General features: G+C 41.0%; 1 protein-coding gene across 2 annotated transcripts in view; it reads left to right on the top strand.

The window, feature by feature from the left end:
- Nucleotides 1–1455: 1455 nt before the first annotated feature.
- Nucleotides 1456–26642, top strand: part of LOC101167781 (potassium voltage-gated channel subfamily D member 3) — a 120837-nt gene continuing 95650 nt past the window's right edge. Inside the window, exons 1-2 of one of the 2 annotated variants that reach the window (XM_020703200.2) lie at nt 1456–1787; nt 2440–3613. In XM_020703200.2, coding sequence (XP_020558859.1) covers nt 2511–3613 — 1103 coding nt within the window. In that variant the 5' untranslated portion in view covers nt 1456–1787; nt 2440–2510. Of the gene's footprint in view, nt 1788–2364; nt 3614–26642 lie in introns of those variants that run through there. The other variant, XM_004068703.4, reaches the window with a different exon arrangement.

The following is a 26642-nucleotide window of genomic DNA, read 5'->3' as shown; positions in this document are numbered from 1 at the left end:
GCTCCACTGGACACGTCCGAATATGTTACCCGCGCCACAACCCCAGTTTTTTGAGAACGACTCTCATATTAGTTTGTGGACAATCGCATCTGTCCATTCATTTTGAACACACCAGTGACGTGCAGTCAGGAGAGGCAGGTGAGGCTGTGCCTCACCTGTTATTATGGGAAGAAAAGAGAAAAAATAAATTCAATTATTATATTTAATCAGTAATTTCTGCTTTGCAGTCATTTTCCATTTAAATGTACCATTTTTGGGTGTTTTTTCTTTTCAAAATCGCTGAATTTCCGCATTTGCCGTTCAGATACTAAAAAGTGACGTGCGATGAGGCACCAGCCCGCTGAGCCTCACCTTGGATTGCGCAATACCTATGCAGTCAGAGGGTACTGCTGTCTCTCTGTATGTCGGTTCAATCACTTGTACTATATGAGCTGAGTTTACATAATTTAGCAGATGTATATGATGTACAGTGTTTGTTTTTATAAATAACTGTATGTGAGGGACGTGTTTCTTGTGCTGAGCGCTAAACGCCGGCAAAAAAGCCGCTGGGTGAGGCCAGACATTCTTGTGACTCATGTTAGGGGGCGCCGGTGAGCCCTGAGATTATGACGCTAAAAAACAATAGACTAAGTGATAGCAAGCGGCAAGTCATTTTCTTCAGAAGGAGCGGCGTATGGACTTTATTTACAAGTAAAGGTAAGATGATAATAACGTTTGTGCTTTTTTCTATGCTGCAGTTTGTATATGAAAAAAAAACACGTTGAAATGATATTTTAAACAACACACGTTAACTGTTGTCAATTAAATGGTGAATAAGTTACTCAGTATGGTTCATATGTTTGTAAATCTGACTGATGACGTCAGTGCCTCACCAGCCATTAACCTCACCGCACGTCACTGGAACACACCCACCACCAGACAAACAGCATTAACCTCACTTCTGCTCACAGTTCCCTCACTTATGGTGAGCGATTTAACACCTGAGATGCCCCACTTCCTAAAGTCTTAAAAGCTGAAGGCGGGGCTAACCATCGGATCGCCACAATATATTGATTTGCTATTTGAGCAATGCTACTTTTGTAGCATTCCCTGCGGGCGCCACAAGGGGAGCTCGGGGGCGCGTGGGTGCCCGCGGGCACAGGGTTGGTGACCCCTGGTCTAAAGTGAATAAAGCCTGATGGTACGGGGGAGTGTGTCTATGTCACTTATTTATTTCCTCAATTGATAATCATGTTTATTTATTTAGTCTTTCTCTTTTTTTATATTTGTGTCTTAATATATTTGTTTATATTTTATTGTATTTTATTTTGGGTTTAGCACCGCGTCAGTGTTGATGATAAACGGCAGCACCTCTTGTTGCAAACAGTTAAAGTGACAGGGCTCAAACTGAGGCAGGGAGGAAGGAGGAGGAGGAGTGATGACAGGAGCTGGCACAGACAGCGAGCCGCGCACATTGTACTTTGAACGAGAGGAAGAGTGCGCGCCACGGCTCTCCATCGCTTCACTTTCTCCGCACAAACGGGAGAACAAAGAAGCCATGATGTAGACTTCGTCCTCCAACGCTCACGTCTCACAGCAGGACTGATTGACTGACGCTTTCGTGCGCAGAGTAGTTAATTGGAGTAGTTTAGCAGCGGTTTGCGGGAGTTTAGATTGGTCCACCGGGAAAAGAAGTGCTGCTCTCCGGCTCTGCTCCACACATGGACCGGAGTTCCTGTAGACTGCATTATCACTGAGGCTGCTTCAGTTTGGGGTTTTTTAGTTAATCACCCACTCTTCTTTGTTTGGTGAGTATGTGTTTATACAATCTTTTTTTGTGGCAGTTTGTAAAGGAAGAATGTCTGCAAAAGTTTAATTTCTGCGCAATAAAAAGGATCAAATCAGTGATTTATTTCTAATTCATTCATTTTGTGCATAAAGAAAAGCTGCAAGTTTTAATGAAACACTTATAGGGTGGGCTCATTTAAAAATGCTTAAATTTTCTATTCAACTGACATTTTTAAAATGCATTATTCATAATTTGTTCTCTAGTAACAAATGAATGACTTGAAGTGTCATGCTCACATTGCAGCGTGAATAAATAGTGAGCAGCTTCCCTCCTGATTTAGATTCAACAGGTTTATTTCAGTTCTTGTTTTTTTTCTCTCTGCTAAACTGTAATGATGCAGCTCATGGGATTCTTGTTCGTCTATTAATTTTGCTGATGCAGAGCTGATTAAACGCAATACATTTACTCACTTTTTAATTAATGTTTGAAAATAAGCATCCGCAATGCAAAAATCGAAGGTGTTATACTGTTTTCGTTTGAAAAAACCCTTTTCTGTTGAATTTGGAGCTGCAGAATGTCAGGAAATGTTATTCAGCAGAAAATTTGAACAAAGATCAACAAATAGGGTTGATCTGCTATGGCATATGTTTACATTTCTCTCCTCTTTTCAGATGCCACCTTCATCCAGAAACAGTCAAGCCTGAAGGTGAGGAACACTATAATCCCACATTTTGTTTTTGCAATGGCAACGGGAGTGGCAGCGTGGCTTCCTTTTGCTAGGGCTGCAGCCATTGGCTGGATGCCTGTAGCCAACTGCCCCATGCCCAACGCACCAGGAGACAACAGCAAGAGACAAGATGAGCTGATAATTCTTAATATCAGCGGTCGGCGCTTTCAGACGTGGAGGACCACCCTTGACCGTTATCCAGACACCCTGCTGGGCAGCACTGAGAAAGACTTCTTCTATAACGAGGAAACTAAGGAGTACTTCTTTGACCGGGACCCCGATGCCTTCAGAAGCATCCTTAACTTCTACCGGACTGGGAAGCTGCATTACCCTCGTCATGAGTGCATCTCAGCATACGATGAGGAGCTTACATTCTTTGGCATCATCCCTGAGATTATCGGCGACTGCTGCTATGAAGAGTACAAGGACAGAAAGAGGGAAAACTTGGAGCGGCTGCAGGACGACCAGGAGGAAATCAAGGACATGAAGCTGCCAAACATGAGCTTCAGGGAGACCATGTGGCGCGCTTTTGAGAACCCCCACACCTCCACCATGGCCCTTGTCTTCTACTATGTCACTGGTTTCTTCATTGCCATCTCAGTCATCACTAATGTGGTGGAGACAGTGCCCTGTGGTTCAACTTTCAACCAGAAAGATATGCCTTGTGGTGAGCGCTACACCGTGGCCTTTTTCTGCATAGACACCGCCTGTGTCATGATATTCACCGTGGAGTACCTGCTGCGGCTGTTCGCCGCGCCTAGTCGCTACCGCTTCATGCGCTCTGTGATGAGCATTATCGATGTAGTGGCCATCTTGCCATACTACATCGGCCTGGTGATGACCAACAACGAAGACGTGAGCGGCGCCTTTGTAACTCTGCGTGTGTTCCGGGTGTTTCGGATATTCAAGTTCTCTCGCCACTCACAGGGCCTACGGATCCTTGGCTACACTCTGAAGAGCTGTGCTTCAGAGCTGGGCTTCCTCCTCTTCTCCCTTACTATGGCCATTATCATCTTTGCCACAGTCATGTTCTATGCCGAAAAGGGTTCCAGCTCCACCAAGTTCACCAGCATCCCAGCTTCCTTCTGGTACACCATAGTCACCATGACCACACTGGGGTGAGTGGGATTTCTGTTGCAAATTGTTCATTTAATCACGCCGTATGTGTATCTTTGTTTCTTCTTGATCAAAACGCACAGTTTAAGAAATCAAATAAATTATTTAGTTGTGTTTGTTTGAAGTTTTTCATCCAAGTTAATAATTAATGAGAATTGTTTTGACTTTCAAATGAGTCCTGGGACAGCTTTCCCTATACTTCTGTATGCTCCAGCCTGCAAGTGTGAGTAATGGTGACCAGTCTAGCATTTATTTGTCAACACAAGTGTTCATGGCATTTTGATGACTTCACCTAATGCTTCCTATATAATTGGACAGTGGACGAACACATTCCATAAATATCAGTACTGTTCAGATACTCATTAGGATTTTGGTGATCACCTTTGATTTTACTGATTTCTAGCTGTAGCTGTAATATCTTTTATCTTTACGTTTGCAGCACATTTGTTTTTTTTTTTAAAACAAAATTTAAAATTTTAAAAAATTGTTAGATGTAGGGTTGTAAAAATTCATTTTTTTTATTTTTTATTTTTTACAATGATTAGATTCATATAACTGGAGAAGGAGCATGCTTAAAATGTCAGGGAAAGAGGAGGAATCTAGTCAGGGGAGGCAAACAAATCCAACATTCGTAATCCAAAGGCAAGAAAAGGCAGATCGATACACCAAAAGGACAGACTTAATGTTAACCTGGGACAGGAAAAGGATAAAAAACCAGAAGCAAAAACTAAAATGCAAGAATGTAAGCCAAGGCACAGCGAACTGCCAAAGAGTATGAGGAACTGTCAGTCCTAAATACTGTGGCTCATAGGTGGGATGAATGACAATGATTAGGCACACCAGGTGGAGAGTGGGAGAATAGAGAGCATAAAGAGCATTGGCTGAGCATGCAAGAAAAACTCACCACAGACCATGATGCTATAGGTACTAAACAATGCAGGTGACGTTTTTCAGGTTCGTTGTATTTCTTTCATGATATTCAAGCATAAATTAAATATGTGTACAATAAAAACAAGTAAACAGGACTTAATGGTAAATACATACACATTTTAGTTTTATAAAGTTCAGCCTACTGTTGTTTTTCCACATCGCAATAATCCAAAGGGAACATTATTAGAACATTATACCACACTGTATGGTCACATGTCTTTGCAAAATTCAAGTGTTTCCACACATTGGACTGGAATGAGGCCTTGATCAGTTTTTCTGACATCATGTGTGTGTTGTCTCCTGTGATGACACATTTTTACGTCATAGTTAAATAAACGTACCGTACCTTAATCCAAATGGCATTTTTCAACATTGATTTATTTCATTTTGAAACGTTTTTCTAATGGTTTAGGTCAGTTTGATTGACAACTTACAGATATCAGATCAGAGCATTATCCATTAATTAATTAAGTCAATAAATTGTTACACCCTTAGTTAGGTGAGAATACAGAAATGCGCAATGATTGAGTTTGGCTGCTGCTGTGTAGGAATGTATCCTCTGGTGTGAGCTGTCACTTTAAAAATGGTTTGAGAGGAAAGAGTTTAACTGGATTACAAAGCAGGTTCAGTTCCCCGTGTGTCTGAAGGTGAGGTGTCCCATAAGAAATACTCTGTCACCTTTATAATGATTCCTCTGAGCTTTAATGTTTCCCTCAAGCTGCCTGACATTCAGTGGTGTGAATGGCAAGGTGAACTTGAAAGTATTACAAAAGTTTGATTTAATATAGCATTACTTAATGGATTGAAGTTTTTTGTGATAATTGCAATATATATATATATTTTATGACATATATACATACACACACACAATTCCCTTCCGTGGATGGTTTCTCCTCCAAGCTCGGGTCCTCTACCAGAGGCCTGGGAGCTTGAAGGTCCTGCAGTATCTTAGCTGTTCATAGCACTGCGGTTTTCTGGACTGAGAGGTCTGAGGTCTTTCCAGGTATCTGTAGCCACTCCTCCAGCTTGGGGACTACTGCCCCGAGTGCTCCAATTACCACAGGCACCACTGTCACCTTCACTTTCCAGGCTTCCTCCAGTTCTTCTCTGAGTCCCTGGTATTTCTCCAGTTTCTCGTGTTCCTTCTCCCTGATGTTTCCATCTCTTGGCACTGCCACATCCACCACAACAGCTTTCCTCTGTTCTTTATCCACCATTACAATCCTGTCAGTCTGGATCTGGAAGTCCCACAGGATCTTTGCCCTCTCATTCTCTAGGTGTTTCCCATTTTGACCTCGGGGTTTCCAGTCCATCTTATATATATATATATATATATATATATATATATATATATATATATATATATATATATATTGAGGAACGCTATTCTTGTGTAAGTAAACACTTGACATTTTGATGAATCAAACAAATTGTATTTTTTGTAACAATTTAGCTACATAAACTGCATTTAGGAATATGCTTTGCAGTTACCTCCCTTGCTACAGAAAAATGACAGAAAATACTTTAGAATATTTTAAGTTAACAACAGCGACAGTTCTTTTAGTGCTGTGTATTTCTCCAGCTTACTTCTGTGTGTGTCAAAAGTCGAGAGACACACATTCCATCATGAGACGATGTAACTCAATTATTTTGTCTGTGCTGCATTCCACTAAATAAGGCATTTTAAATATTTCTGTCCACATTCATGAAGTAATGAAGTAATATTGTAAACTTCGTGACACTTTCACAAACCCACACTGACTTTTGTTTTGGTAGGTAAACCCTCCCACAGAAACCCAGAACCTTTTTTCAGAGTACGTGTGAAAATACTGTTTCAAGTGTAAAACTAAAAGAAAACAGAACCTGTCCTTATTCTTTTGACATATTCATGACATAATCTATGCTATGATTATGTTAAAGTGATGACATTCAGTCAGAGAAACTTTGGTGACTGTTTCATTGAGGTTCATTGCTGTGAAAGTGACAGAGAGCCATTGTGGAAGTGTGATGCTCACCATTCCTCCCAGACACTCCAATAAATCTAGTGACGTTTAATGCAGAGGCATTTTCTAGTAACATGTAATAACTCCCTAACATATAAGAAAGTGTCTAAGAACCTAAAAAACATATTTTATTCATTTGGATAAACTGGTATTTTTTGAGTTATTGTAGTTAAAGTAGGAAGCAGACACATTTGGTAGGATTATTTGTTAATTTAATCTGTCACATTCTCCTGAGATTCAATTTAGAGGCCAGATTTGAATGCATTAAAAGAAAAAAAAATGTTTTAAATTACGTTTTTTGTTTTGTTTCAGGGATAGCAAACTGATCTTTTTACTTGTTTGGAATCATTGCTTATTTCAACTAACGTATAAAATTATTGTTTTACCACAGAGAGCATGCCCGATGTGTGGGGATGAATTTTTACCAAAACATTATGAATAAAAAAAGTTCTGCTTAAAAGTAATTAAATCATTTCTGAATTTGCAAGAAAATGTCATCATTTAGTTTAGGGGCACAAAGTACAGAACAGCTGATTTTTGTAATTTCTCCAAAACTGTATATTTTGCATACACATATGGGCGGGAGATGAAATTGAAAAGCCAAAAACTATCACATCACCTTTTATTTTCTTTTTTTTTTTTTTTTTTTTTTTTTTTTTTTTAACTTGTCCTGTCCAACAGCTAGGCAGACAGATGAGAGCTGAGGGCCTCTTGGGTTGGACAGATTTTACTTTAACAAGAGGGGTTATTAATCTTCAGACAAACCAAAGGTATGTCTGAATAAACCCCTTTTGTAATTGAGGCCAAACTTTATTAATTTCAAACATGTCTGAAAATCTTTGGTGTTGGACCGGACGGAAAAGGAAAGAGGGGAAGAAGAGAGAGGGACGTTAGAGAGAGGGGGGGTAGGGGGTGATAATAGGAGGGGAAGGGGGGTAAGACCATGAAGCAGCATAAAGCAGCAAGTTTACTGGTTGTTAATCATTATGGTAAGGTTCAAATGAAAAAAAAAAAAAAAAAAAAAAAAAAGGGCGGAGCCTGTCCACACACACACTCAAATGTTATAAACACACCTGTTAGTTGCAAAAATGTCCACCTGTCGACATGTACACAAAACAGATAGTGTTCACACGCATACTTATGCCTTAAAACCAACTAGTGTGAAATATTTCAGTCATTCAGTCTGTTGAGCTAACACCTGTGCTCAGGTGAGTGTTTATGTTCTTCTAAAATGGATGGTGGAACGTGAAAAGAAGGAGGGAGAGTGCCCAGCCATCCCCACCCCAAGACCCCCACCGCACCAGCAGCGGCAGCCGGAATCCCCCCAACGCCACACGGGAACCGGCAGGGAACAACCGCCGCCCGGGCGACCAAGCCCGCCACCCAGGCCAGGGCCAGCAGGGCCGCCGCAAGGCCCCCAGAGCCAGAGAGCAGGGAGGCACGGAGGGAAAGAGGGCGCCGCCCCAGCCCAACCAGGAGAGCAGCCCCCCCGCCGCGCCGGGAGAACCCAACGCAGGGCCCCACCGGAGAAGGACGCCCACAGCCCCAGACGAGCACCCCACCACCACCCAGGAGTTCCGGGCATCCCCCCGCCCCAACCCCAGGTACGAGCCAGGACCCCCCAAGGGAGACCCACTCCGCACTCCAGGCAGCCATCCGCCCGGCCCACGGTTGGTCCAGGGAGGAGCGAGGCAGGGGCCCGCCGCCCCCGCCCAGAAGGGGGGAACCCCGGGGAAAAAAGAGGGCCCACAAGGGGTGTTGTAAATATGGCCCGACCAGGCTCGGCCACAGTTGGAAATTTGGCGGGGCCCAGCACTCAGGAGCAAGGACCAGAACCCACCCCCCAGGGACACGAACACCCCCGGCTCAGATGTAATGTGAACCCCCCACCGCGCGGAGAGAGCACCGCCGGGCCCAGGAGGCCAGCACCCCGGGGACACAGCCGCCGTTGCAAAGGGGCCCGTACCCCCCACCAGGGAAGAGACAGGGGACAGATGGTCCTAGGTCCCACCTTCCTTGCAAAATGTGTGTGCGTGTATGTGTGTTTGAGAGAGTGTGTGTGTGCATGTGTGTGTGTTTATGTTGGGATGTATATATTGAGGGGGGAGGGGTGTGTGTACTAAGGGGGGTGCGGTTAAAATTGGCGGGTAGGGCACTAAGGGGACGTCTCCTGATTACTCACAGTGACGTCCCCTCACCCTCCCCACCAAGGGGCCCTAAATGTCTAAGGTGCGGTTAAAATTGGCGGGTAGGGTGCTAGGAGGACATCCGCTGCTTGCTGGCAGTGATGTCCAAGCACCCCCCCTACCAAGGGCCCTACATGTCTAAGGTGCAAATAAAACCGAAAGAGGGGGGGCCCACTCCATACGGCAACCACAGGAGGGGGGTCACTGCCTAGTAAACCCCCCCCCCAAGGCTCATCGCAGGCTAAGCCCCCCACCCCCTCACCCTATTATGAGGTTATATGAGGAAGGGGGTAAGTTGGGGACAGATGATAGACTGTCCTCCGGTGGTCAAACAGCCGTCCCCTGCCCCCCCCCCAGCAAGGGGGCCAGGCCCACCCAGCCCCGGGGCCCCACCCCCGGAGGCGCAGACACCCCAGGCCCAGCACCACCACCCCCACACAGAGAGAGGGGAGCCAGAAAGCGCCGGCCCCCCCCGGAGCAAGCCCAGGCCCCCACCCCCAAACGCCGGCCCTAGAAGAGCTCTGGTCAGGCCTCGACGGGACCGAGGCAGCCAACCGGCCGGGGAAACCGCCGATGGCCTCAGCGGAGACCCCGACCCGTCAACCCCCCCTGCCCCGTACCAATAGTGCCCCCCCCCCCTCCCCCAGAATGCCCCCCCACAGGACAGGGCCGACAAGACCCCCACCCCACCCCACCCCCAGACCCCGCAGCCGAAGCGGATGACACCCAGAGCGACCGGGGGCCCCAAGAGGGTTGTCCCGTCCCGCCCCAGAGCCAGGGAAGGGCCGATCCCAGCCCCAGGTGTAGACGGGAAGCCCATCCAGCGCCGCTGGGCCCCCCCCCCCCGAGCAGCGCCCCCCGCCAACCCCCCCAGCACAGGCAAAGGGACCACCCCCCCAAGCCAAGCCAGACCACCACCCCACCCCCCACCACGCACCCCCACACCCAAGCCCAGAGGACCACGCAGCGCCCCAGGCCGCCCCACCCAGGCGCCGGACCCGACCCCCCGACCAACGGAGCCCCCACCACCCCCGGCCAGGCACCGGAGGCCCCGACCCCCACCCCGGCCCACGGCAGAAGGGCAAAGAGCAGCGACGACCATGCCCCCCCCACCCCCTAAGTCACGGAGTTAGCTATGGGAGACCAGAGAGACCGAATTCTTTCAAAGTTACTTGAACTTTGGGCTGACATTTTTTCCAAGCTGATATGATCAAGCAGCAGATTTCTGTGTTGACTTATATTTATATTTTTTTTGCTTTTCCAATTTATTAAAATAGTTTTTTTAGCAATGCAAAAAGTTATGAAAATGATAGATGCTAATCCTCCTTCTACATCGATGGCACTCATGTCACCAAGCACACAAAGTGACGGTGAAGCTGTGATTGAAACCTTAAGCCAGACTGATAGATCGGCACATACCTGCTGCCAGAGAGCCTGGACAGGCGTGCAGAACCATAGTGCATGCATGTAATTGTCGAGTAGATTACTGTCACAGTGCTGACAAATGTCTGAGTTACTGAGACCCATCTTGAACATCCTCTGTCCAGTGTAGTAAATTCTGTGAAGAGTTTTGAAATGGATTAGCTGCAGATTTGGATTTTTTGTCATTTTAAAGGTGTTTAGACAAAGTTCTGACCAAAAACTTTCATCTGTGCTGATGCTCAAATCCGCATCCCATTTTGTTGTCGGAAGTGAAATATTGTTATCTAAATTACATAAAAGTTTGTATATTTTGGAGAGAGTTTTATTCATTGAGAAATTGATCAGAGTGGTAACTACATCTGGTAGCTTTAAATCGTTGTCTCTGTATTTAAACTTTTTAGTAATAATTGATTTAAGTTGCTGATATTCCAAGAAGTTATATATTCCGTGTTTGTCTTGAAGTTCCTGGGGAGTTATGAATCTTCTATTAATAATTATGTGCTCTAGTTGTTTTATGCCCCCTGCTTGCCAAGCTGGGAAGTGGATAATTTTTTTGTTTATGAGGATGTCTGGGTTGTTCCAGATGGGTGTCATTTTGCACGGTTGAATTGATGATTTTGATATTTTGAGAAATTCCCACCAGGCTGTTAAAGTGGCATTTATATTAATACTTTTGAAACAATCCTGTCTTTTAACTATTTGACTAATAAATGGAAGATCTGACAGGTTGATCTTTCCACATAACGCCTGTTCCAAGTCTAACCATGAGTTGGTTTCTGGATTATTTTTTAACCATTTTAAGATGTATTGTAATCTATTTGCAAGAAAGTAATTGTGGAAGTTAGGTAATTCTAATCCTCCACAGCTTTTTGCAGATTTTAAAGTTTTTAGACTAATTCTTGCAGGTTTATTGTTCCATAGAAAGCTTGATATGGATGAGTCTAATGTTTTGAACCATTTTAATGGCGGTTGTGCGGGAATCATTGAGAAGAGATAATTAACTTTGGGTAAGATTTTCATTTTAACCGTGGCTACCTTGCCCATAAGGGACAAAGGCAGGTTGGTCCAGCGTGTTAGATCGTCCTGTATGTTTTTCAGTAATGGGGTGTAGTTTAGCAGCACCAGTTCTGATATTTTGGGGGAAAAATAAATACCTAGATATTTTATATTGCCTGATTTAACTGGTATTGTGAGTCCTTGCTCCGCATTACTGTTCAGTGGTAATAAAACAGATTTATTCCAATTAATGGAATAGTCTGATATAGAAGAGAATTCATTAATGATTGTTGCCGTTTCATTTACAGAATGTATATTACTTAAAAACAGTAATATGTCATCTGCATAGAGACTAATTTTATGATGGCTGTGTTTGGTTTTAATTCCTTTAATACTCTCATTCTGTCTTATTGCTGCAGCTAGAGGCTCGATAAATATTGCAAAAAGAGATTTTTGCAATATTAGAATTTATTTTCTTAAATTTTTTTATAAAATGCGCACATTTAATCTTTATACACACACGATATCTCAAATGAAAGCCTAAAATTATAAACTAGAATTCTGTGAGTTATATGAGGCTTGAATTTTTTGACATAAGCATGATGCTTAATTAGTCAGACACATCAAAAGATGTATAATAAGTGATGTTGATGGACATCTTGCTTGAAAGAATCCATTTTAGCTTTTCTCATGGTGACATGATTGACTGACGGCACAAAGTACAGTTTTACTTTGTTACACCTGCTCAAATATTCTTGTTGGCATAAATCATTTCACACAAGGACAAATGTGTATAGCAAAAGCACAAAATTATTCACAACCTCTCTTTTTTCCAGTAAATGCACACATTTAGTTTATTTACATGCCTTTTGTACTTGTGTGTACAGGGGTCCCTGGCTTTATCTCGGTTCACCTTTAATGGTCTTGCTGTTTCGCAGATTTTTTGTTGTGCAACTTGGCTTGGTTTTGTGTTCTGTTTCCTGATTGGCTGTAAACTGTTGTCAATCTGTCTCGTCTGTCCCCTGTCTCCAGTAAAGAATGCATTCAGCTTTCCAAATTTACATACAAATATTCTATCCCGATTAGAACTTTGAAACTCTTCATGTCTGTCTGAGAATAGTCTAATAATTGTGTAGTGAGGAGTTTTACAGCCTTAAACATTTATAATATATAAAAAAAAAGTTGTGCTTATTTTTGGATTTCACCTATTCATTCATTTTTTAATCCGTCTTATCCCTTTTGGGGTCACGGGGCTGCCGGAGCCTATCCCGGCCACTTGCGGGCGAAGGCAGGGGACAACCTGGACAGGTTGCCAGTCTGTCGCAAGGCCACTATCACACACTCATGCACTCTCACATTCACACCTATGGACAATTTAGAGTAACCAATTAGCCTATGAAGCCTGTTTTTGGCCAATGGGAGGAAGCCAGCGGAGAAAACCCACGCGTGCATGGGGAGAACATGTAAACTTCACACAGAAACGTCCCCCATTGATTTCCCGTCCACTCCGCCAACCTGCACCTATTATTTTTCTAATGCAATTTAAGGAGAGATCCTAGGAATGCCAATAAAGTTTTATTTAGGCTACAAAAGTGTGCATGAAATAGTCCATAGTCTTTTGGCTGGTAGGCTCTGGGCAGATGACACCTGGTCAGACCGTAGATAGATAAACCTCAGATCTTAAACACGGATGGTTGTAGAGGTCAGTCCAGGTGGAGTATGGGGCGAAGGAGGGCAATGTAGAGAGATACATCGATGGTTTATGCATGAAAATTCCGCTGGACGTGCGTGAAATGGTCGTGCAAAGCCACAAATTTGCATATGCATCTCTCAAAAATTACACACAATTGTGTAAGATTTACGTAATAATTGCTTATAAACTACATAATATACGCGTAAACTGCGTAATTCTCGACCAACAAAAAACTGCACAAAACCGAATTAACATAAAGACCCCTGACCAAAGGTCTTGAAGGACATCTGCGCACGTCGACAAAAGACGAAGGCTATGAACGCTTATGAATTATGTATATCACGCAAGTTTCATGAAAGACTGAAATTTCATATATATAAAATGTGCAAAATGTCTATAGTGGCTGTGTGACACAGTCTTAAGATTTCCAAGTTTTAGGTAACTTACAACATTACATAGGGAATTATGTAAAGTTTCCTTATCAAGTTATCCAGTTATTGGATTAGCACATGTAAATAAGGGGATAGAATCCAACCTTTCCAGCCCATTTCATAGTTTGACACTTGTGACTGTGTAAAGGAAATAGGAGACACAAGTTGCATGAAACCCCAGACTTTACTGAGTACCAACAGACGACAGCAGCAACAACGGGTTGTTTGCTTTACAGAGATCATAGTTTTAATGTTAGCTACGATGTTACAATTGTCTGTATAGTAGCCAAACTGAATCTGAATGAGCAATTTTAGCAATTATCAGCAAATTTGGTTCAGGGTATAAAGACTTTCATTCATGTTCATCGAGTAGCACATCAGTCAGTTCATTCTGTCAGGTCATTTACACACCTCAGTAGCTTCAAGTATTAGACTTAACTCCTGTAGATTCCATGGTTACAAAAAACCGACCAGGAAGCTGTCATCTTTAAAATAAAGTTTTAAAGATACAATATAGACTAGGGTTTTTTTTATCAGTTTTTGGGGGACCGTGGTGCAGAGGTAGAGCGGTAAACCTCTCGGTAGATTGCAGGTTTTGTTCCTGCCTTGCCTGCCCATGTGTCAAAGTGTCCTTGGGCAAGAGATCCCTTCAGTGTGTGAATGTGTGTGTTTATTAGTGTATGTGCCTGCAGAGCTCTTTGGGCTTTCTAAGAAGCTAGTAAAGCACTTTATAAGTATACGTCCTATGCCCTCCAATTAATGTGGGCATGTAAAGCTACTGTTTTGTTGCACTTCCATGTTTTGAAAATAATGCTACCCACACGTCACTACCAGATCGAAGTTTCTTATTGGTCACAGCGTTGTCACTTTTTAGCAGCCAAAAAGTTCAACATGTTGTACTCTCAGCGTGTGATAAATCTATTCTGTACGTAGAGCCTGCGACCCGACTTAAAATCTTGCGTAAAAAAAACTTAGCAACAATAGGGCTAAAATGTACCACAACAACCCAAAAAAAACGTCTGACTTAAAGCAAAATTTTCATTTAACTTTCTTTTTTGACTTATTAATCTAATCTTGCATATTTCTTCCCTTGGGAGACACTTACATGCACAATTTTCCAAATATCACATGGACAGTTTTTCAAATAACTAACTCCAGAGAAGAGAACAGTACAAATTAAGACAGTGACTGTCTGCAAGTTCTGATAAGATTATGATTACACAACTAATATATACAGAGCCCAGGCAGCATTTTGCTGATTTAAAATATTGTTATACCTCTTGGGTCACCTCTACAGACACCTGCCCAAACGAGACTGCAGAACAAGATACATTTTTTAATGGCATTCATTATAAAGGATACTCTGCACAGAGACCGGCCTCATGGAAAACACAATGTGTGGATGGTCAGGCTTTGTATTGTTTAACCCAGAACAAAACACACTAATGATGTATATGTTTTTTATCTTTTATTAAGCTCAAGTGTGAAACACTTTGCTGACAGAATTGCTGAAACAATCCTCTAACATTGCAGCGCCTCTTTCAGGATTGATCAATAGAATCTGTTCCAATGTTATAAAAAAAGAAATAAAAGAAATCAGCAAAAAGCCATATGTGGATCCACTGAGGAGAATAGCTCTTATTAGTCTTTGCAGTGGATTGGTTTCTGAACAGGCTGCTTGACCTTACCTGCACCACACCGTTTCTTTTTGTGTGTGTGTGTGCGTGTACATTTTTGAGTGTGCAACATTTGTGCCGTCCTTTGTGTTGTGTATACAAAAGGATAGAAATACCAAGGTGAAAGCATTATGTAAATTGTAAATCAGAACAATGTGTCTGAATGTGCAGCCATTATGAGTGACACACAATGGGCAGCGGCATTGAGAGCCTGCAGCTTGGACAATGTCTCCCCCACATTTCATGAAGGACTGCAGTCAGAAGAGTTATCAACAAAAACATGGTAAAAACTCATGCGTTCATGTTTGGAAGTTGAAACGGAATAGGTTTGTTTAGCAGAAAAGAAAAAAGAAATTGCTTATTTAGTATTGCCGTAATTTCCGGATTATAAGCCGCTACTTTTGTCACATGCTTTCAACCCTGCGGCTTATTCAATGATGTGGCTAATTTATGCAATTTTTCTTTTCTTTTCTTTGTTTAATGCAATTTTTCTAACGGCCGCTAGGGGCGCTCGAGCAGAAAAGGAAAAAGTGAGACAGGAGGAATATATTTAGTATAGTATAGTATATTTGTCGAGGAAGACGCAACTTTAATGTAAATTCCCGCTTTTTCAATGAATGGCACGAACAGACCCTCATCATGGAAAATGCAAGGAGAAATGCATATGACGCAGCTTTCAAGTTACAAGCAATCGTCAAAAGCAGTCTGAAAAAATCCACCATCACCAACGGGTTTGCACAATCCGGTCTTTAATCACCGCAGTGATGAAGCAGCAGGAGTTGCGGAGTCGTTTGTCCTTTAAAAATGTAATGGGTGCGGCTCTATAGTCTGGAAATTACGGTAACCTGGTTTATAAACGAAGCCTAAAATGATACAGAAATATACGCATGTCAGCAATTACTGAGGAACATAAACAGATCATAAACAAAGTACATCTGAATTTGTCCAGGAAGGTTTACTATGGGATGTGTTACAGGGGGTTGACCCGTACAGACGCTGCAGGTTTTTGGGTTGTACGGTTGTAGACAGAAGTGGCCGCATCTTAAAGGAAGCATAGATGTGTCTTTTAGTTACCTTCAGGCTTGTGAAGCCACCTTAAGGGATGCCATAAAAATGGAAAGTACCATTCTCCTGCATGTGGTAAGTATATTGTGAAGTATTTGTAAGGATAATGTAAGTTACACGCACTTATGGATGGTGCTGATGATGCTGTCATATGGTGCCGTTACACCACACTCTAGTCATTAGTGCGGTACTGGCTCCTTACTAGCCGTGCACAAATGCTACATGCACAGGGTGTGCACTTGATACGGAAGTGCCCGTTGAATGCAAACAATAACAAAACTATGATTGTCTAATTTCCAAATTTCTAACAGTCAGATTGCAAGCACAGGGAATGCAAAGTGCATGCGTATTACTTGAAAAAAACTAATGGGCCCCTTGCCCATTGAACAGGTTTTTAAGGGTGTTGAAAAAAAAAACACTTACTACGTACCTGGATACCACCATCTTAACCCTTATTTATCCTTTCAGGTTGTTTTTTGTAAGTGTTCATAACCAATTGCCTGGAGCATGCCTATATAATAAAATGTGCATTAACATTTTGCTCAATGTGTGGTCTATACCCCTTAGATTTCGTGCAGGCTACCTGCGTGCTCCGTACAGATCTGCCCATTTGTTACCAACTGCTAGCCCGTATTCACCCAGGGCATTTGTGACTAAGGCATATAAGTGTTTTTAACCATTAATATATAATATCCACATCATAAAGATCCATCTTGAACTATACTCATGCATCATAGACCATCTTTATTTGACGGAAATGCAACTAAATATCTTGTGAAAAGCCGGTGTATTTCCTAATCCATTCTGTCTCTTCTCCATAAGCATCTGAGGAGCGTGAGTGTAAACAAAGGAAGAAAAGCCTTTCATAAATAAGAAACGGTCTGCTAAAAGAGTTATACTTTTGCTAAAGATTCTTTAAAAAAAACCTAATAATGTTAAAGTGAAGAGAATCTCTATTCTTGAATAAAAAAGTATGTGTCCAAACTACGTCCGGCAAGGATTGTTCTATCACAAATTAAACTTCTAGTTTGAACATTTAGAAGGTTGAATTATTTAAAGGTGACTCTTTCAAATATATAGAATGGCATTACAGGGAAACCAAACTTTTACACTCAGATTTCTTTCCGTGCCCACTGGAGGTTACTGCTTTTGATCTTGTCTTAGCTTCATGACCCGCCTCGCCACAAACTCTCAGCGTCTGCGTGAGCCCAGACAGCACAGAGCTGCCGTTCTGGGTAATGGGCTGCAGCCGAGGGAACGAAGGCAGGAAGAAGGACTAGCTGGCTCTACAATCAGCCTCTTTCACTGACCAGGAACAGGGGTGTTAAATCAACCTCAGGTGGTTGATAAAAAGATCTGAATTCAATCTCGGTACGGTCTGCTCCCCACGGCTGCCTGCCGACACCGGTGCTGTCGGAGCCAGCTGGACACGCAGACGCTGGCATCAGTGGGAAAGGTTCCTATGATGATGAGGAAGTAGAAAGCGTTCTCTCCCTCCGTCTCCCTCTCAGTCTTGTTCTCCCCCTTCCTCTCCTCATCACATGTGAATCTCCTAAGGGAATATCTATTTGGAGAACACTGGCTTTATGTCTGAAAGGTAGATAGTTTTTACTATTATATGCTACACAGTAAGGACATAGTGGTCATTTCTTCCTACATAGAAAGTGAAGACTCACTTTCACGCCACAGTCTCCCAAGTTTCCAATACCTTCAAAAATATTATTAACCCAATAATGAGAAAAATATTAATGAGGTGTGCATTGAAAGCTGACTTTGGTGTTATAATTAGAGTGATTCTCCCAGTTGTGGAGTCCCGAAACCTGGACAGAGGATCGTTCATGTAGCAGAAAGTGAGAAAAAAGGTTTCTTTGCATGTAGGTCATGTTCCCATCTCTGCCTTAATCAGTGGCTATATATAATCTGCTTCTTTCTTCTGAGAGACTTTTAGCTTGCTCCCCTCTGCGTTCTTTGCTCAACAACTCTATTAGGCAAAGTGGACTGGGCCCAGGAGCCAAAGGGAGGACAGGAGGAGTCAGACGGGTTGGGCTTCTGGGCTGGCAATCGCTCAACAAAGTGTTGATTGGGCTGAATTGGAAAAGGCAAACAAATAACTCACTGTAATGACCGTTTGCTCCAGATTTTATGTTTCATCATCTGCAATGTCACACACATGCACAAACCCACAAAGAGGAACTAATGATTATTGTCATAATCAACGAAGTGAGAGATAAATTAATTACACAATTGTACCATGAGAGCCCGTGCCACGTTGATTCTGTCATCCTGTCATGTCTGCAAATATTTGCTTGCACACATTAGAATGTAGGAAATCCAGGATAAGCAAATGAGTCTCTCCAGGAAAATAAATTTAACAGCTCTGGCAATATTTTGGCCTAACATTGCCAAAAGAATTTCCCAATTAAATTACTGCGGGATCTGACAGACTCATTTTCAAATTACAAAGGGTGTCAGGGGACCAGTAATGCAACAGTGTGCTTCGGCTAAACTGTAAGTGAAAAATTATTTTCTTTGCCTATAAGGTTTCCTGATATCGGACTGGGAACAGAGCGTGGGTCCCTTGCCACTATAGGATAAACCTATAGACCTTTAGAAATATTTAGTATTCATGCTACAAATAGACTCCTTTTTCCTTTGAGCTACAACAGGTGCAGGGATTAAGATGCCAGTCTGCTGTCATCTTGAAACAAAGAATTGTAATGCTTTTATTAAGTCCCCACACCAAGGACTTTTATTGTTTATATTAGATGTAGGAACCCACTTTTACCATTTCAAATTTGAGTTTCTTGGAGGAATGCAGTTGAGTTTTCACTAACCTTTGTCATGAGATTGTGAAAATAATGTTTAGGTATTTAGTGGACTATTTTATCTGAAGTACCGTAATTTACGAGAGAGGCGATCAATGAAACTCCAGGAACTCAGGATAACAGTCTTGCCGTAAATGATTAAAGAAAGACAGAGAAGGACAATCTTTGCCGTAAGGGCTTTTAGAAGATCATTTCTAATGACAGTGTGTGAAAGGGACTGCAGACAGACAGCCTTCATATGAGGAAAATGAACTACAACACACAGTTGGTTGAATTTATTGGATATATGCAGATCCAGGACTCACTGTGGTAGACCAGAGAAGTCACCTGAGTTATAGAGAGCCAGCAAAGTCATGGAGTTCATGGTTCTACCCCCCTCCTCTTTAATCACCCTCCTACTAACCCCCCCCCTCGGGTATCCCTTATTCTTCTTTCCTTCTTTTCTTTTCTGTCCTGTCCAACAACAGACTGTTACAGATATGAGTAAGATGAATAAAGTTTAGCCTAAATTACAAAAGGGGTTTATTTAAATATACACCTAGTGTGTCAAATGTTATATAACCCCTATTGTAATAGTGAAATATGTCCAACAGAAGAGGCTTTCCGCTCTCATCTGTTTGTTCAGCTGTTGGACCGGACAAGTAAAAAAAAAAAAAAAAAAGTTGAAGAATCCCCATCTGAGTCTTTCCAACATTTGGGCCAAATCCGAATTGCTGTCTTTGATGGTAGATAATATTAAGTGCAAACTTAGATCAACAATCACTTATTTACAGGGATTAGTCTCATACCTAATAGAAAACTCTCATAGACTTGTGCTGAATCGGAAATTTGTATTTTTTAGTTTTTCATCCTAGTTCTATAGCAGGACTGGTAGTCCTTATTAATGTTTTCTTTTCCCTGTAATTCCAGTGTGTCCCCACGAATGGTACACTAGAATTACTTTAGCCTTTGTTCAGATTAAGAATGTTATTCTGCATTCACGTAGTAATCATATGTGATTTCTGAGTAGGACATTTATTTTTACTATCATTTCGATGCCACACGAACGCAACATTCCTCTAAGTATGCTTTTTGAATGATGGACATCAACCCATTGCTGTAGTTGGCACTAAAATGAGAACAAAAATCACATCTTTGAAAGAAAAACTTTTAAATTTTCTTTTTTTTACAACATATATATTAATTTTGAATCAAAATGAAAGCATGTTTTTGTCCGTATTTCATGTTTTCTCCTTCTCTTTTAGGTTTATTACCAAAACACATCATGCGTCTGCTTCTGGTCCCACCCCTCTGTCAAATTTTATCACCTTTTTTGGCCCACAAATCTAAAATTTTACCCACCCCTGTTCTATAGAGTCCTTTGATGGCTCCCCTTTGCTTTGTGCCTTTAGATAACACGATTGTTGTGAAGAAAAATTGTAATATGTTGTATTTATATTTATATAAAGGAGCACTGGCAACAGCCAGTATGGACTTGGAAAGCATTTAGACAAGTAAATAAAGCGGTAGAGATCCACATTATTTTGTTATTAATTTAGGATCTCTGCATCGAGCCAGCTCAAGCTTCACAGTCTGTAAGTGGGACTGTGCCTTCACACAAATCAACAGAGCTTACAGACTGTTAAGGTTGTCTTTGGCAGCTTGCTTTCAGATAAATTAATGGAGTATTTTGTTGAACCCCTGAGGTCAAAGACAGCGCAGCCCGTAGGAAATTAGAAATTTTCTCTGCTTTATCAGGCAAAGATGCACTTGCAGGCAATCTCCAAAGCCAAAGCTCTTTAATAGAAACCTTTCTCATGATAGCTGCGGAATTTAATTTAGCCTCAACACAGGTTCATTTAACACCTAAACTCATTTTAAAGAATTAAACCTGTAAAGGTGTTTGGAAACCTTGATGACTCCCATTCCTTTTAAGTGTTTTTCTCCATTTTTTTTATTCAGGGAAATGATGAAATTGAATTTTAGTTCTTTAACACAAATACTTTATTTTCAAAAACTTTTCATTTACATACTGATCTCTGGTTTAGCATCAGTGCAGAAAAGGATGAAGTTAATAGTACTGAGAAAGCAAAACTAATTCTCTTAATAGCATGCCTTATTTTGTCTTTTGTGTTACAGCTAAATGCATTTTGGCACATAGATTTTGCCTATGTGCAAGAATGGGATTCATTCTAATTATACTGATTAAGCAATTACCCTGGGGTATTTCAAAAGGGGTTGAATTACAGTGGCCAATTATTTACCACACATACAGTAAAGAAGCAAGAAAACTCTCTAACTTTAAGTATTTCTAATAGTAGCTTTTCTGTATGTGCTTTTAATATAGATAATAAAGTCTGGACTCTTCATTTTCTGCTTCTGTAATTTCCAACTCGGACTGATTTCCCCCTTTGATGATTGCCCCTGTCTGGTGGGAATAAAGAGAGGCAGCATGTGGGGGATGAGGTTCACCTCTGGCTGATTCACATCTGAACGTGTAGTTCAGATCATTTCAAAGCTGTTATGTTTACAGTAAGGCTGCTGTTGCTCAGAATGTTCCTGGCTTGTTGTGTTTGAGCCCACTGATGAAGCTATGAGTCTGAGTGAAATACTAAAGAGGAACAGCAGCATATATGCATTTTTTTTTGGTGTAAAGAGCTACTTACTCTCTGTGAGGAATAATTGAAAAATACTCAAGCAACAATGTTTGCTTTTTATGATGTTGCCCTATTGAGTAAGTTAGTTTTCACAGAAGAAAAAAATATCTGCATGCTTGATCATAGTAACATGTTCCCTGTGATGAACCAAACTTTTGAGTTGTAATCTGACATGAAGTGCTCAGGAAACCCTTCACATGATGGAACAGGCATAAGCTACGTTTAAACCGCCCTCAGCAGAGTTTGTTCAAGCAAGGTCTATGTAAAAGCACGTGTGTTTCAAGCTTGTTGCATTCAAACTTGTTGTGTTTACATGTATCTACACACATTTTTGAGACTGACTTTGGGCTCTCTCAAAGCGCGGCCATTGAACGCATGTTGAAAGTTAAACCGGGTCGAACTTTGACCAATCAGGGTTGGTCACTTGGTAGTGACGAACGGAGGATGTCCCTTTTAACAGAAATGCAAACCATTTGAAAATTGATTATGGAGAAGAAATTAATAATTGTAGTTTGTGCCCAGATGGAATTTAACAACATCTAGTCTTTCATATCGGAATAGAGCTGGGAAAGAAAAAGCCTGAAACAGGATTCGAGAGATTTGCACCGCCGCAACATTTCACACCAAGCCTCTACGGTAGGTGGCAGTGGTAAACTGTAGAAAAAGAAGAAGAAGCCCCTCCCTGCTTGACCAGTGTAATCAAGAATGTATTCAAGAATGTGTTCAAGAATGCGTGGTTAGCGCATTCTTGAACACACGTCACATGACTGGTGTGCCCGTAGCTTGAGGGAGCCAGTTTAGCAGAAAATGCACATTCTTCATTAATGTTTGCTGTGAACCAGTCAGCATTTGAAGGCATTTTGTTAAAAAAAAGTACAATTATTCATTTTACTTGTCCTACCCAATTTAGGATGTGTGTTTTTGGGGTTGACCAGTACCAGCTGTCATCCAGTGAGAGCTGCAGCACACCCTATAAAAAGGAACTGCTGCTCCCTCTGTTATTGTAGCTGCTCTGGGATTTTCCATTGAGCTGAGTTTGACCATCAGTTGCAGCCTAGACTTTAGAAAAAAACTGTATGTTATGTTAAATTCTTTATTCCCCTTCCATTTCCCATAGATCAAATCAGAATATATATAGTCAATATAAATCTATATGACTCTTTATCTGGAACCATCTGTTGAATAAATGAGACAAGATTCTGCCTTTTTAAAGGGGTTTAAACTATAGTTTTCCTGACTTTATGAAAGCTCTTTAAAAAAGTCAGTTTATAATTTTTTTCCCAGATAATTTTTGTTCTTGTTTGTTTGGCCATGTAGCGCTGACCTGTGAATGTTTTCAAGAATAAAAGAAAGTCGTACAAGTTGACTGTGTTGTATCAATGCAGAAAAATAATAAAAAAGGCAATAGCCGATTTTAAACTCGCTGAGGACAGTCAGGTACAAGGACTTGACAGACAAAGGCTGATAAAGGGAGTCTTTGTAGAAAGAATGTCCTTCAGAAAGCCCACAGAAGACAACGCCAAAAATCTCATGAAAAATCTTTGAAAGTCCTTGAAAAATATTATCTTTGAGGCTGCTTGAGGTTTTTGTAGAGTGCTGCATGTGATGTCCACAGCTGCCTTTACTGTATTTGCAGCTGTACTATGGTGTAATCTCACATCACATCAAGAATGTGTTGATGCAGAAATATCCCAAAAGTTTCCAAGGGAGAAGCAGAAGAGAAATCTCAAAATATAAGGGAAGCAATGAAAAGGAAGTAAGGAAATGCTAAACTGCAAGGAATATGTTTATAGGTGGGGCTGCAAAAGAGGAGAGAAGATGCTATCTGCAGTGGAGTCCAACATAGTATCTCAGGATGTTTGTGTCAGAGCGCAAGAAGAACCCTTGAATGACACGGCGTGCTCTGTAATAAGAAAAAGCGGGTTATTTTTAGATCCTTGGTCCTTATCACACCACACAGCTGGCGAGAGTCTCAGAGAAAAGGTAAAGATAGATCGCTAATAACCTTCAATGTTCGCTGAGGAAGGATATAGACAAGGAAACAAGTGCGTAACATTTGCAGTCCATGCCTCAGAGTAAGACCCCAGACTTCTGATTGTGCTTTGAAATAAACTAAAACAGGACATGGAGGAAACATTTTCCCTTTAATGTCCACACTTAAGATTTACATTTATGTGAATGTGTTTCGTGGTGTTTGTGACGTCTGCCTGACATTAGAAATAATGCCAGCAAGTGTTGTTTTTTTTCCTGCCTGAATGCATCTCTAGGAGACGGTCTCATGTTTTCTATTCTAGCTTTGATTTAAATATACATTTATATGATGATTCAGCTTATCAGATCCTTAAAAATAAATGTCAAAATGTTTTTTTTTTAATTCAATATATAACTTGAATGGATTAGAGAGGTTCTGTTTCATTTGTAGAGGAAGATCAGAGAGTTCTGATTAATTGAGAAAAGTAATCAGCATTTATTGTTCTCCCGTGGTAAGTTAGTCAGAAAGACTACAGGGAATTTTATTTAACTCATTTAGGGAACAATATGTGGTGAATCAGTTGCTATTACTTTTGTAATTATGCAGGCATGTGGCTTCATCGACACAACATTAACACATTTTCTAATGTTTTTTTTTTTCAAGCTATCTTCACCAGTGTTTTGTTAAAAAAACAGAGATAAATCCCACTTGGCATTTTATTTTGAGTGTGTTTTACCGCTTTCAATTGTAAATAAAAAACATGGTCTTTTAGTTTGTGTGTGAGGGAACAGAAACACAACGCAGGTCAACTTGGTCAATTTTGATCACACAAAAAAATCCTAAAATTGTGACAAACTGCTGTGGAAATGGGTTTTTACCTCATTTTGGTGTGAAGCTCTTGATTAACAAATCAGTTTAATTTTGAAGTGAACTCAAATGTCTCTTGTTTGACTTGATAGCAGAAATCTGTTGGGAAAGAGTTAACTGAGCCGCTTGTGCTTCCAATGAGCAGAACTATGACTGAGATAAGCAAGTACACACCAGGCATTGAGCCATTTTCATAAAAGCTGATGCTATTTGCACATATTTACGTGCGACCAGCACAAAAACCGATGGAAATTCATGTTAGATGCACACTGCTGCATTGCCCCTACGTATTTTAAGTGCACCCAGATGCTGAATTTTGTTCCTCACATATTTAAAATTAAACTTAACGTTAAAGTCCAATTAGTTGTCACAGCCAGGTGTGTGAAATGTGCTCTCCACATTTGATCCATCCCCGGAGGAGCAGTGAGCAGCAGAAACAGCCGCCTTCAGGAACCGCCCTCAGGAACTATTTGCTGGTTTAACCTTAACCACAATCTCAACCCTAACCTTAACCTTTCCTCTGGGTCCATGCGGCCAAGAAAAAAGGTCCACACTGGCCGCACATTTTTAGAAGACGCCTTTACTACATGGTGTTCACACTGGACAAGCAGGGAGGGCCTTCTTCTTCTTTTTCTTTTCCTACTGTTAACAAGCGCAAGTTTGCTACCAACAGTTGGAAGAAGGTTGGTGCGAAATATTGAAGTGGTGCCTATCTCGCGAGTCTTGCTCGAGGCTTTTCCTTACACAGCTTTATTTCAATAAATCAAATAATTGGTGTAATAAAATTCCAGCTTGGCATAAATCACAGTCATTAATTTCTCCTTTATAATTAATTTTCAAACGGCTGGCACTTCCGTTAATTAAAAGGGACGCCATCCATACGTCACTACTAAATCCGAGTCGAATTTCAACCTGGTTAAACTTTCAACGCTCATTCGATTGCCACGCATTTTGTACGTAGAGCCTGAAAACAGTCGTAGAAACTTGCGTAGCTAAGTGTGAGTTTTAAACGCTGAAGCCCAAAATGCTTATTTATGTGCGTCTACATAGACTTTCATTAGAAGTGGAACCCATGTTGGGGAGGGTTGTGTGTTTGCAGCTTAAGGAGTAATTTGGGAAAAGAGCCCTTGACATTTACATTAAAAATTGACAAATTTAACAACTATGTATAAATATAGATTATAAGCAGAATCTCTTAGTAGGGGTGTAATGATTCATTGTAACAACAATTTGATTCATATCACAATTTGATATTTGTGGTTGCTGGTTCCTAGTCTATATTGGTTAATTTTGAACAATCCGATCCCCTGACCTAAAATCGATCCAGCACATCATTAGCCAAAAATTCAACAAGTTTCAGTATCCAGAAATACCTGGGTACTGAACAGTCCAGGTGAAGTTTTACAGATTCCTTGTATTTCTTGCAAGATAATCAAGTTTGAATTAAATGTGTCAAAACAAGTAAATAAGAATGGCAAATTCATTCACATTTTAGTTTAATAGTTTTTTTCCACAATGCATGGCCAAATATGCTAACCCAGGATGCAATGGGAACTGTGTGTCACATTTCAGTGCTCTTACAGGCTGATTGAACCGAAGACATGACTGGGGAGTGCAAGAAGTTAATATAATAAAGCAACACCTTAATTTGAGGTTAGAATGCACAGCTAAAAGGAAACAGCAAAATGGTCTAAAAACTCAGACATTATGTTGACATTTTGTTTCTCATATCGAAATTATTTTGAATCCGCAACATAAAATGAATGTACATTAGTTTTGTACATGCAGAAGTAAGGGCATTTTTACAACAAAAATGTCACATGAAGAAATGAATCAATGTTAGGTATTGATACAGACCAAAAGTTAACTCACGTCAGTTACAGTGACTGTTACAGTTCTTGTCAAAAACATATTTGTAGTAGGCTTTATTTTAGACGTTGAATGCATTCTTCTGCATTTTTTATTCCTTTAATGTTGTGCAAAAAATTTTTTTAATGAATGGGCAGATTAAACGCACTCTTTAAGCGTATTTTCCATGTCATGTGGATACTAAACACAAAGTAGTATACACCAAAGAATTAACCAGTGAGGAAATTTATTTGAAATACATTTTTAAAAAACTATTTGTTTTTCTTTTGACAGCATTGACATGGAGGAAAAATAATTAAAAAGTAAAGAAGGAATATAACAGATGTATATGGGGATTCAAAGCAGAGTGGATGAGAAACCATAAAGAGCTGGCAGTGCCTGTTTGGGTTCCGCAGTGATTTATGAGGCCTAACTAGCCAAAGCTGGGGAACAAATATAACTTTTAATACTTTTAAACAAT

Source organism: Oryzias latipes, chromosome 5 (assembly GCF_002234675.1).
Source record: "Oryzias latipes chromosome 5, ASM223467v1".
NCBI classification, from domain to species: Eukaryota; Metazoa; Chordata; class Actinopteri; order Beloniformes; family Adrianichthyidae; genus Oryzias; species Oryzias latipes.
This window is presented reverse-complemented; position numbering and strand designations above follow the sequence as displayed.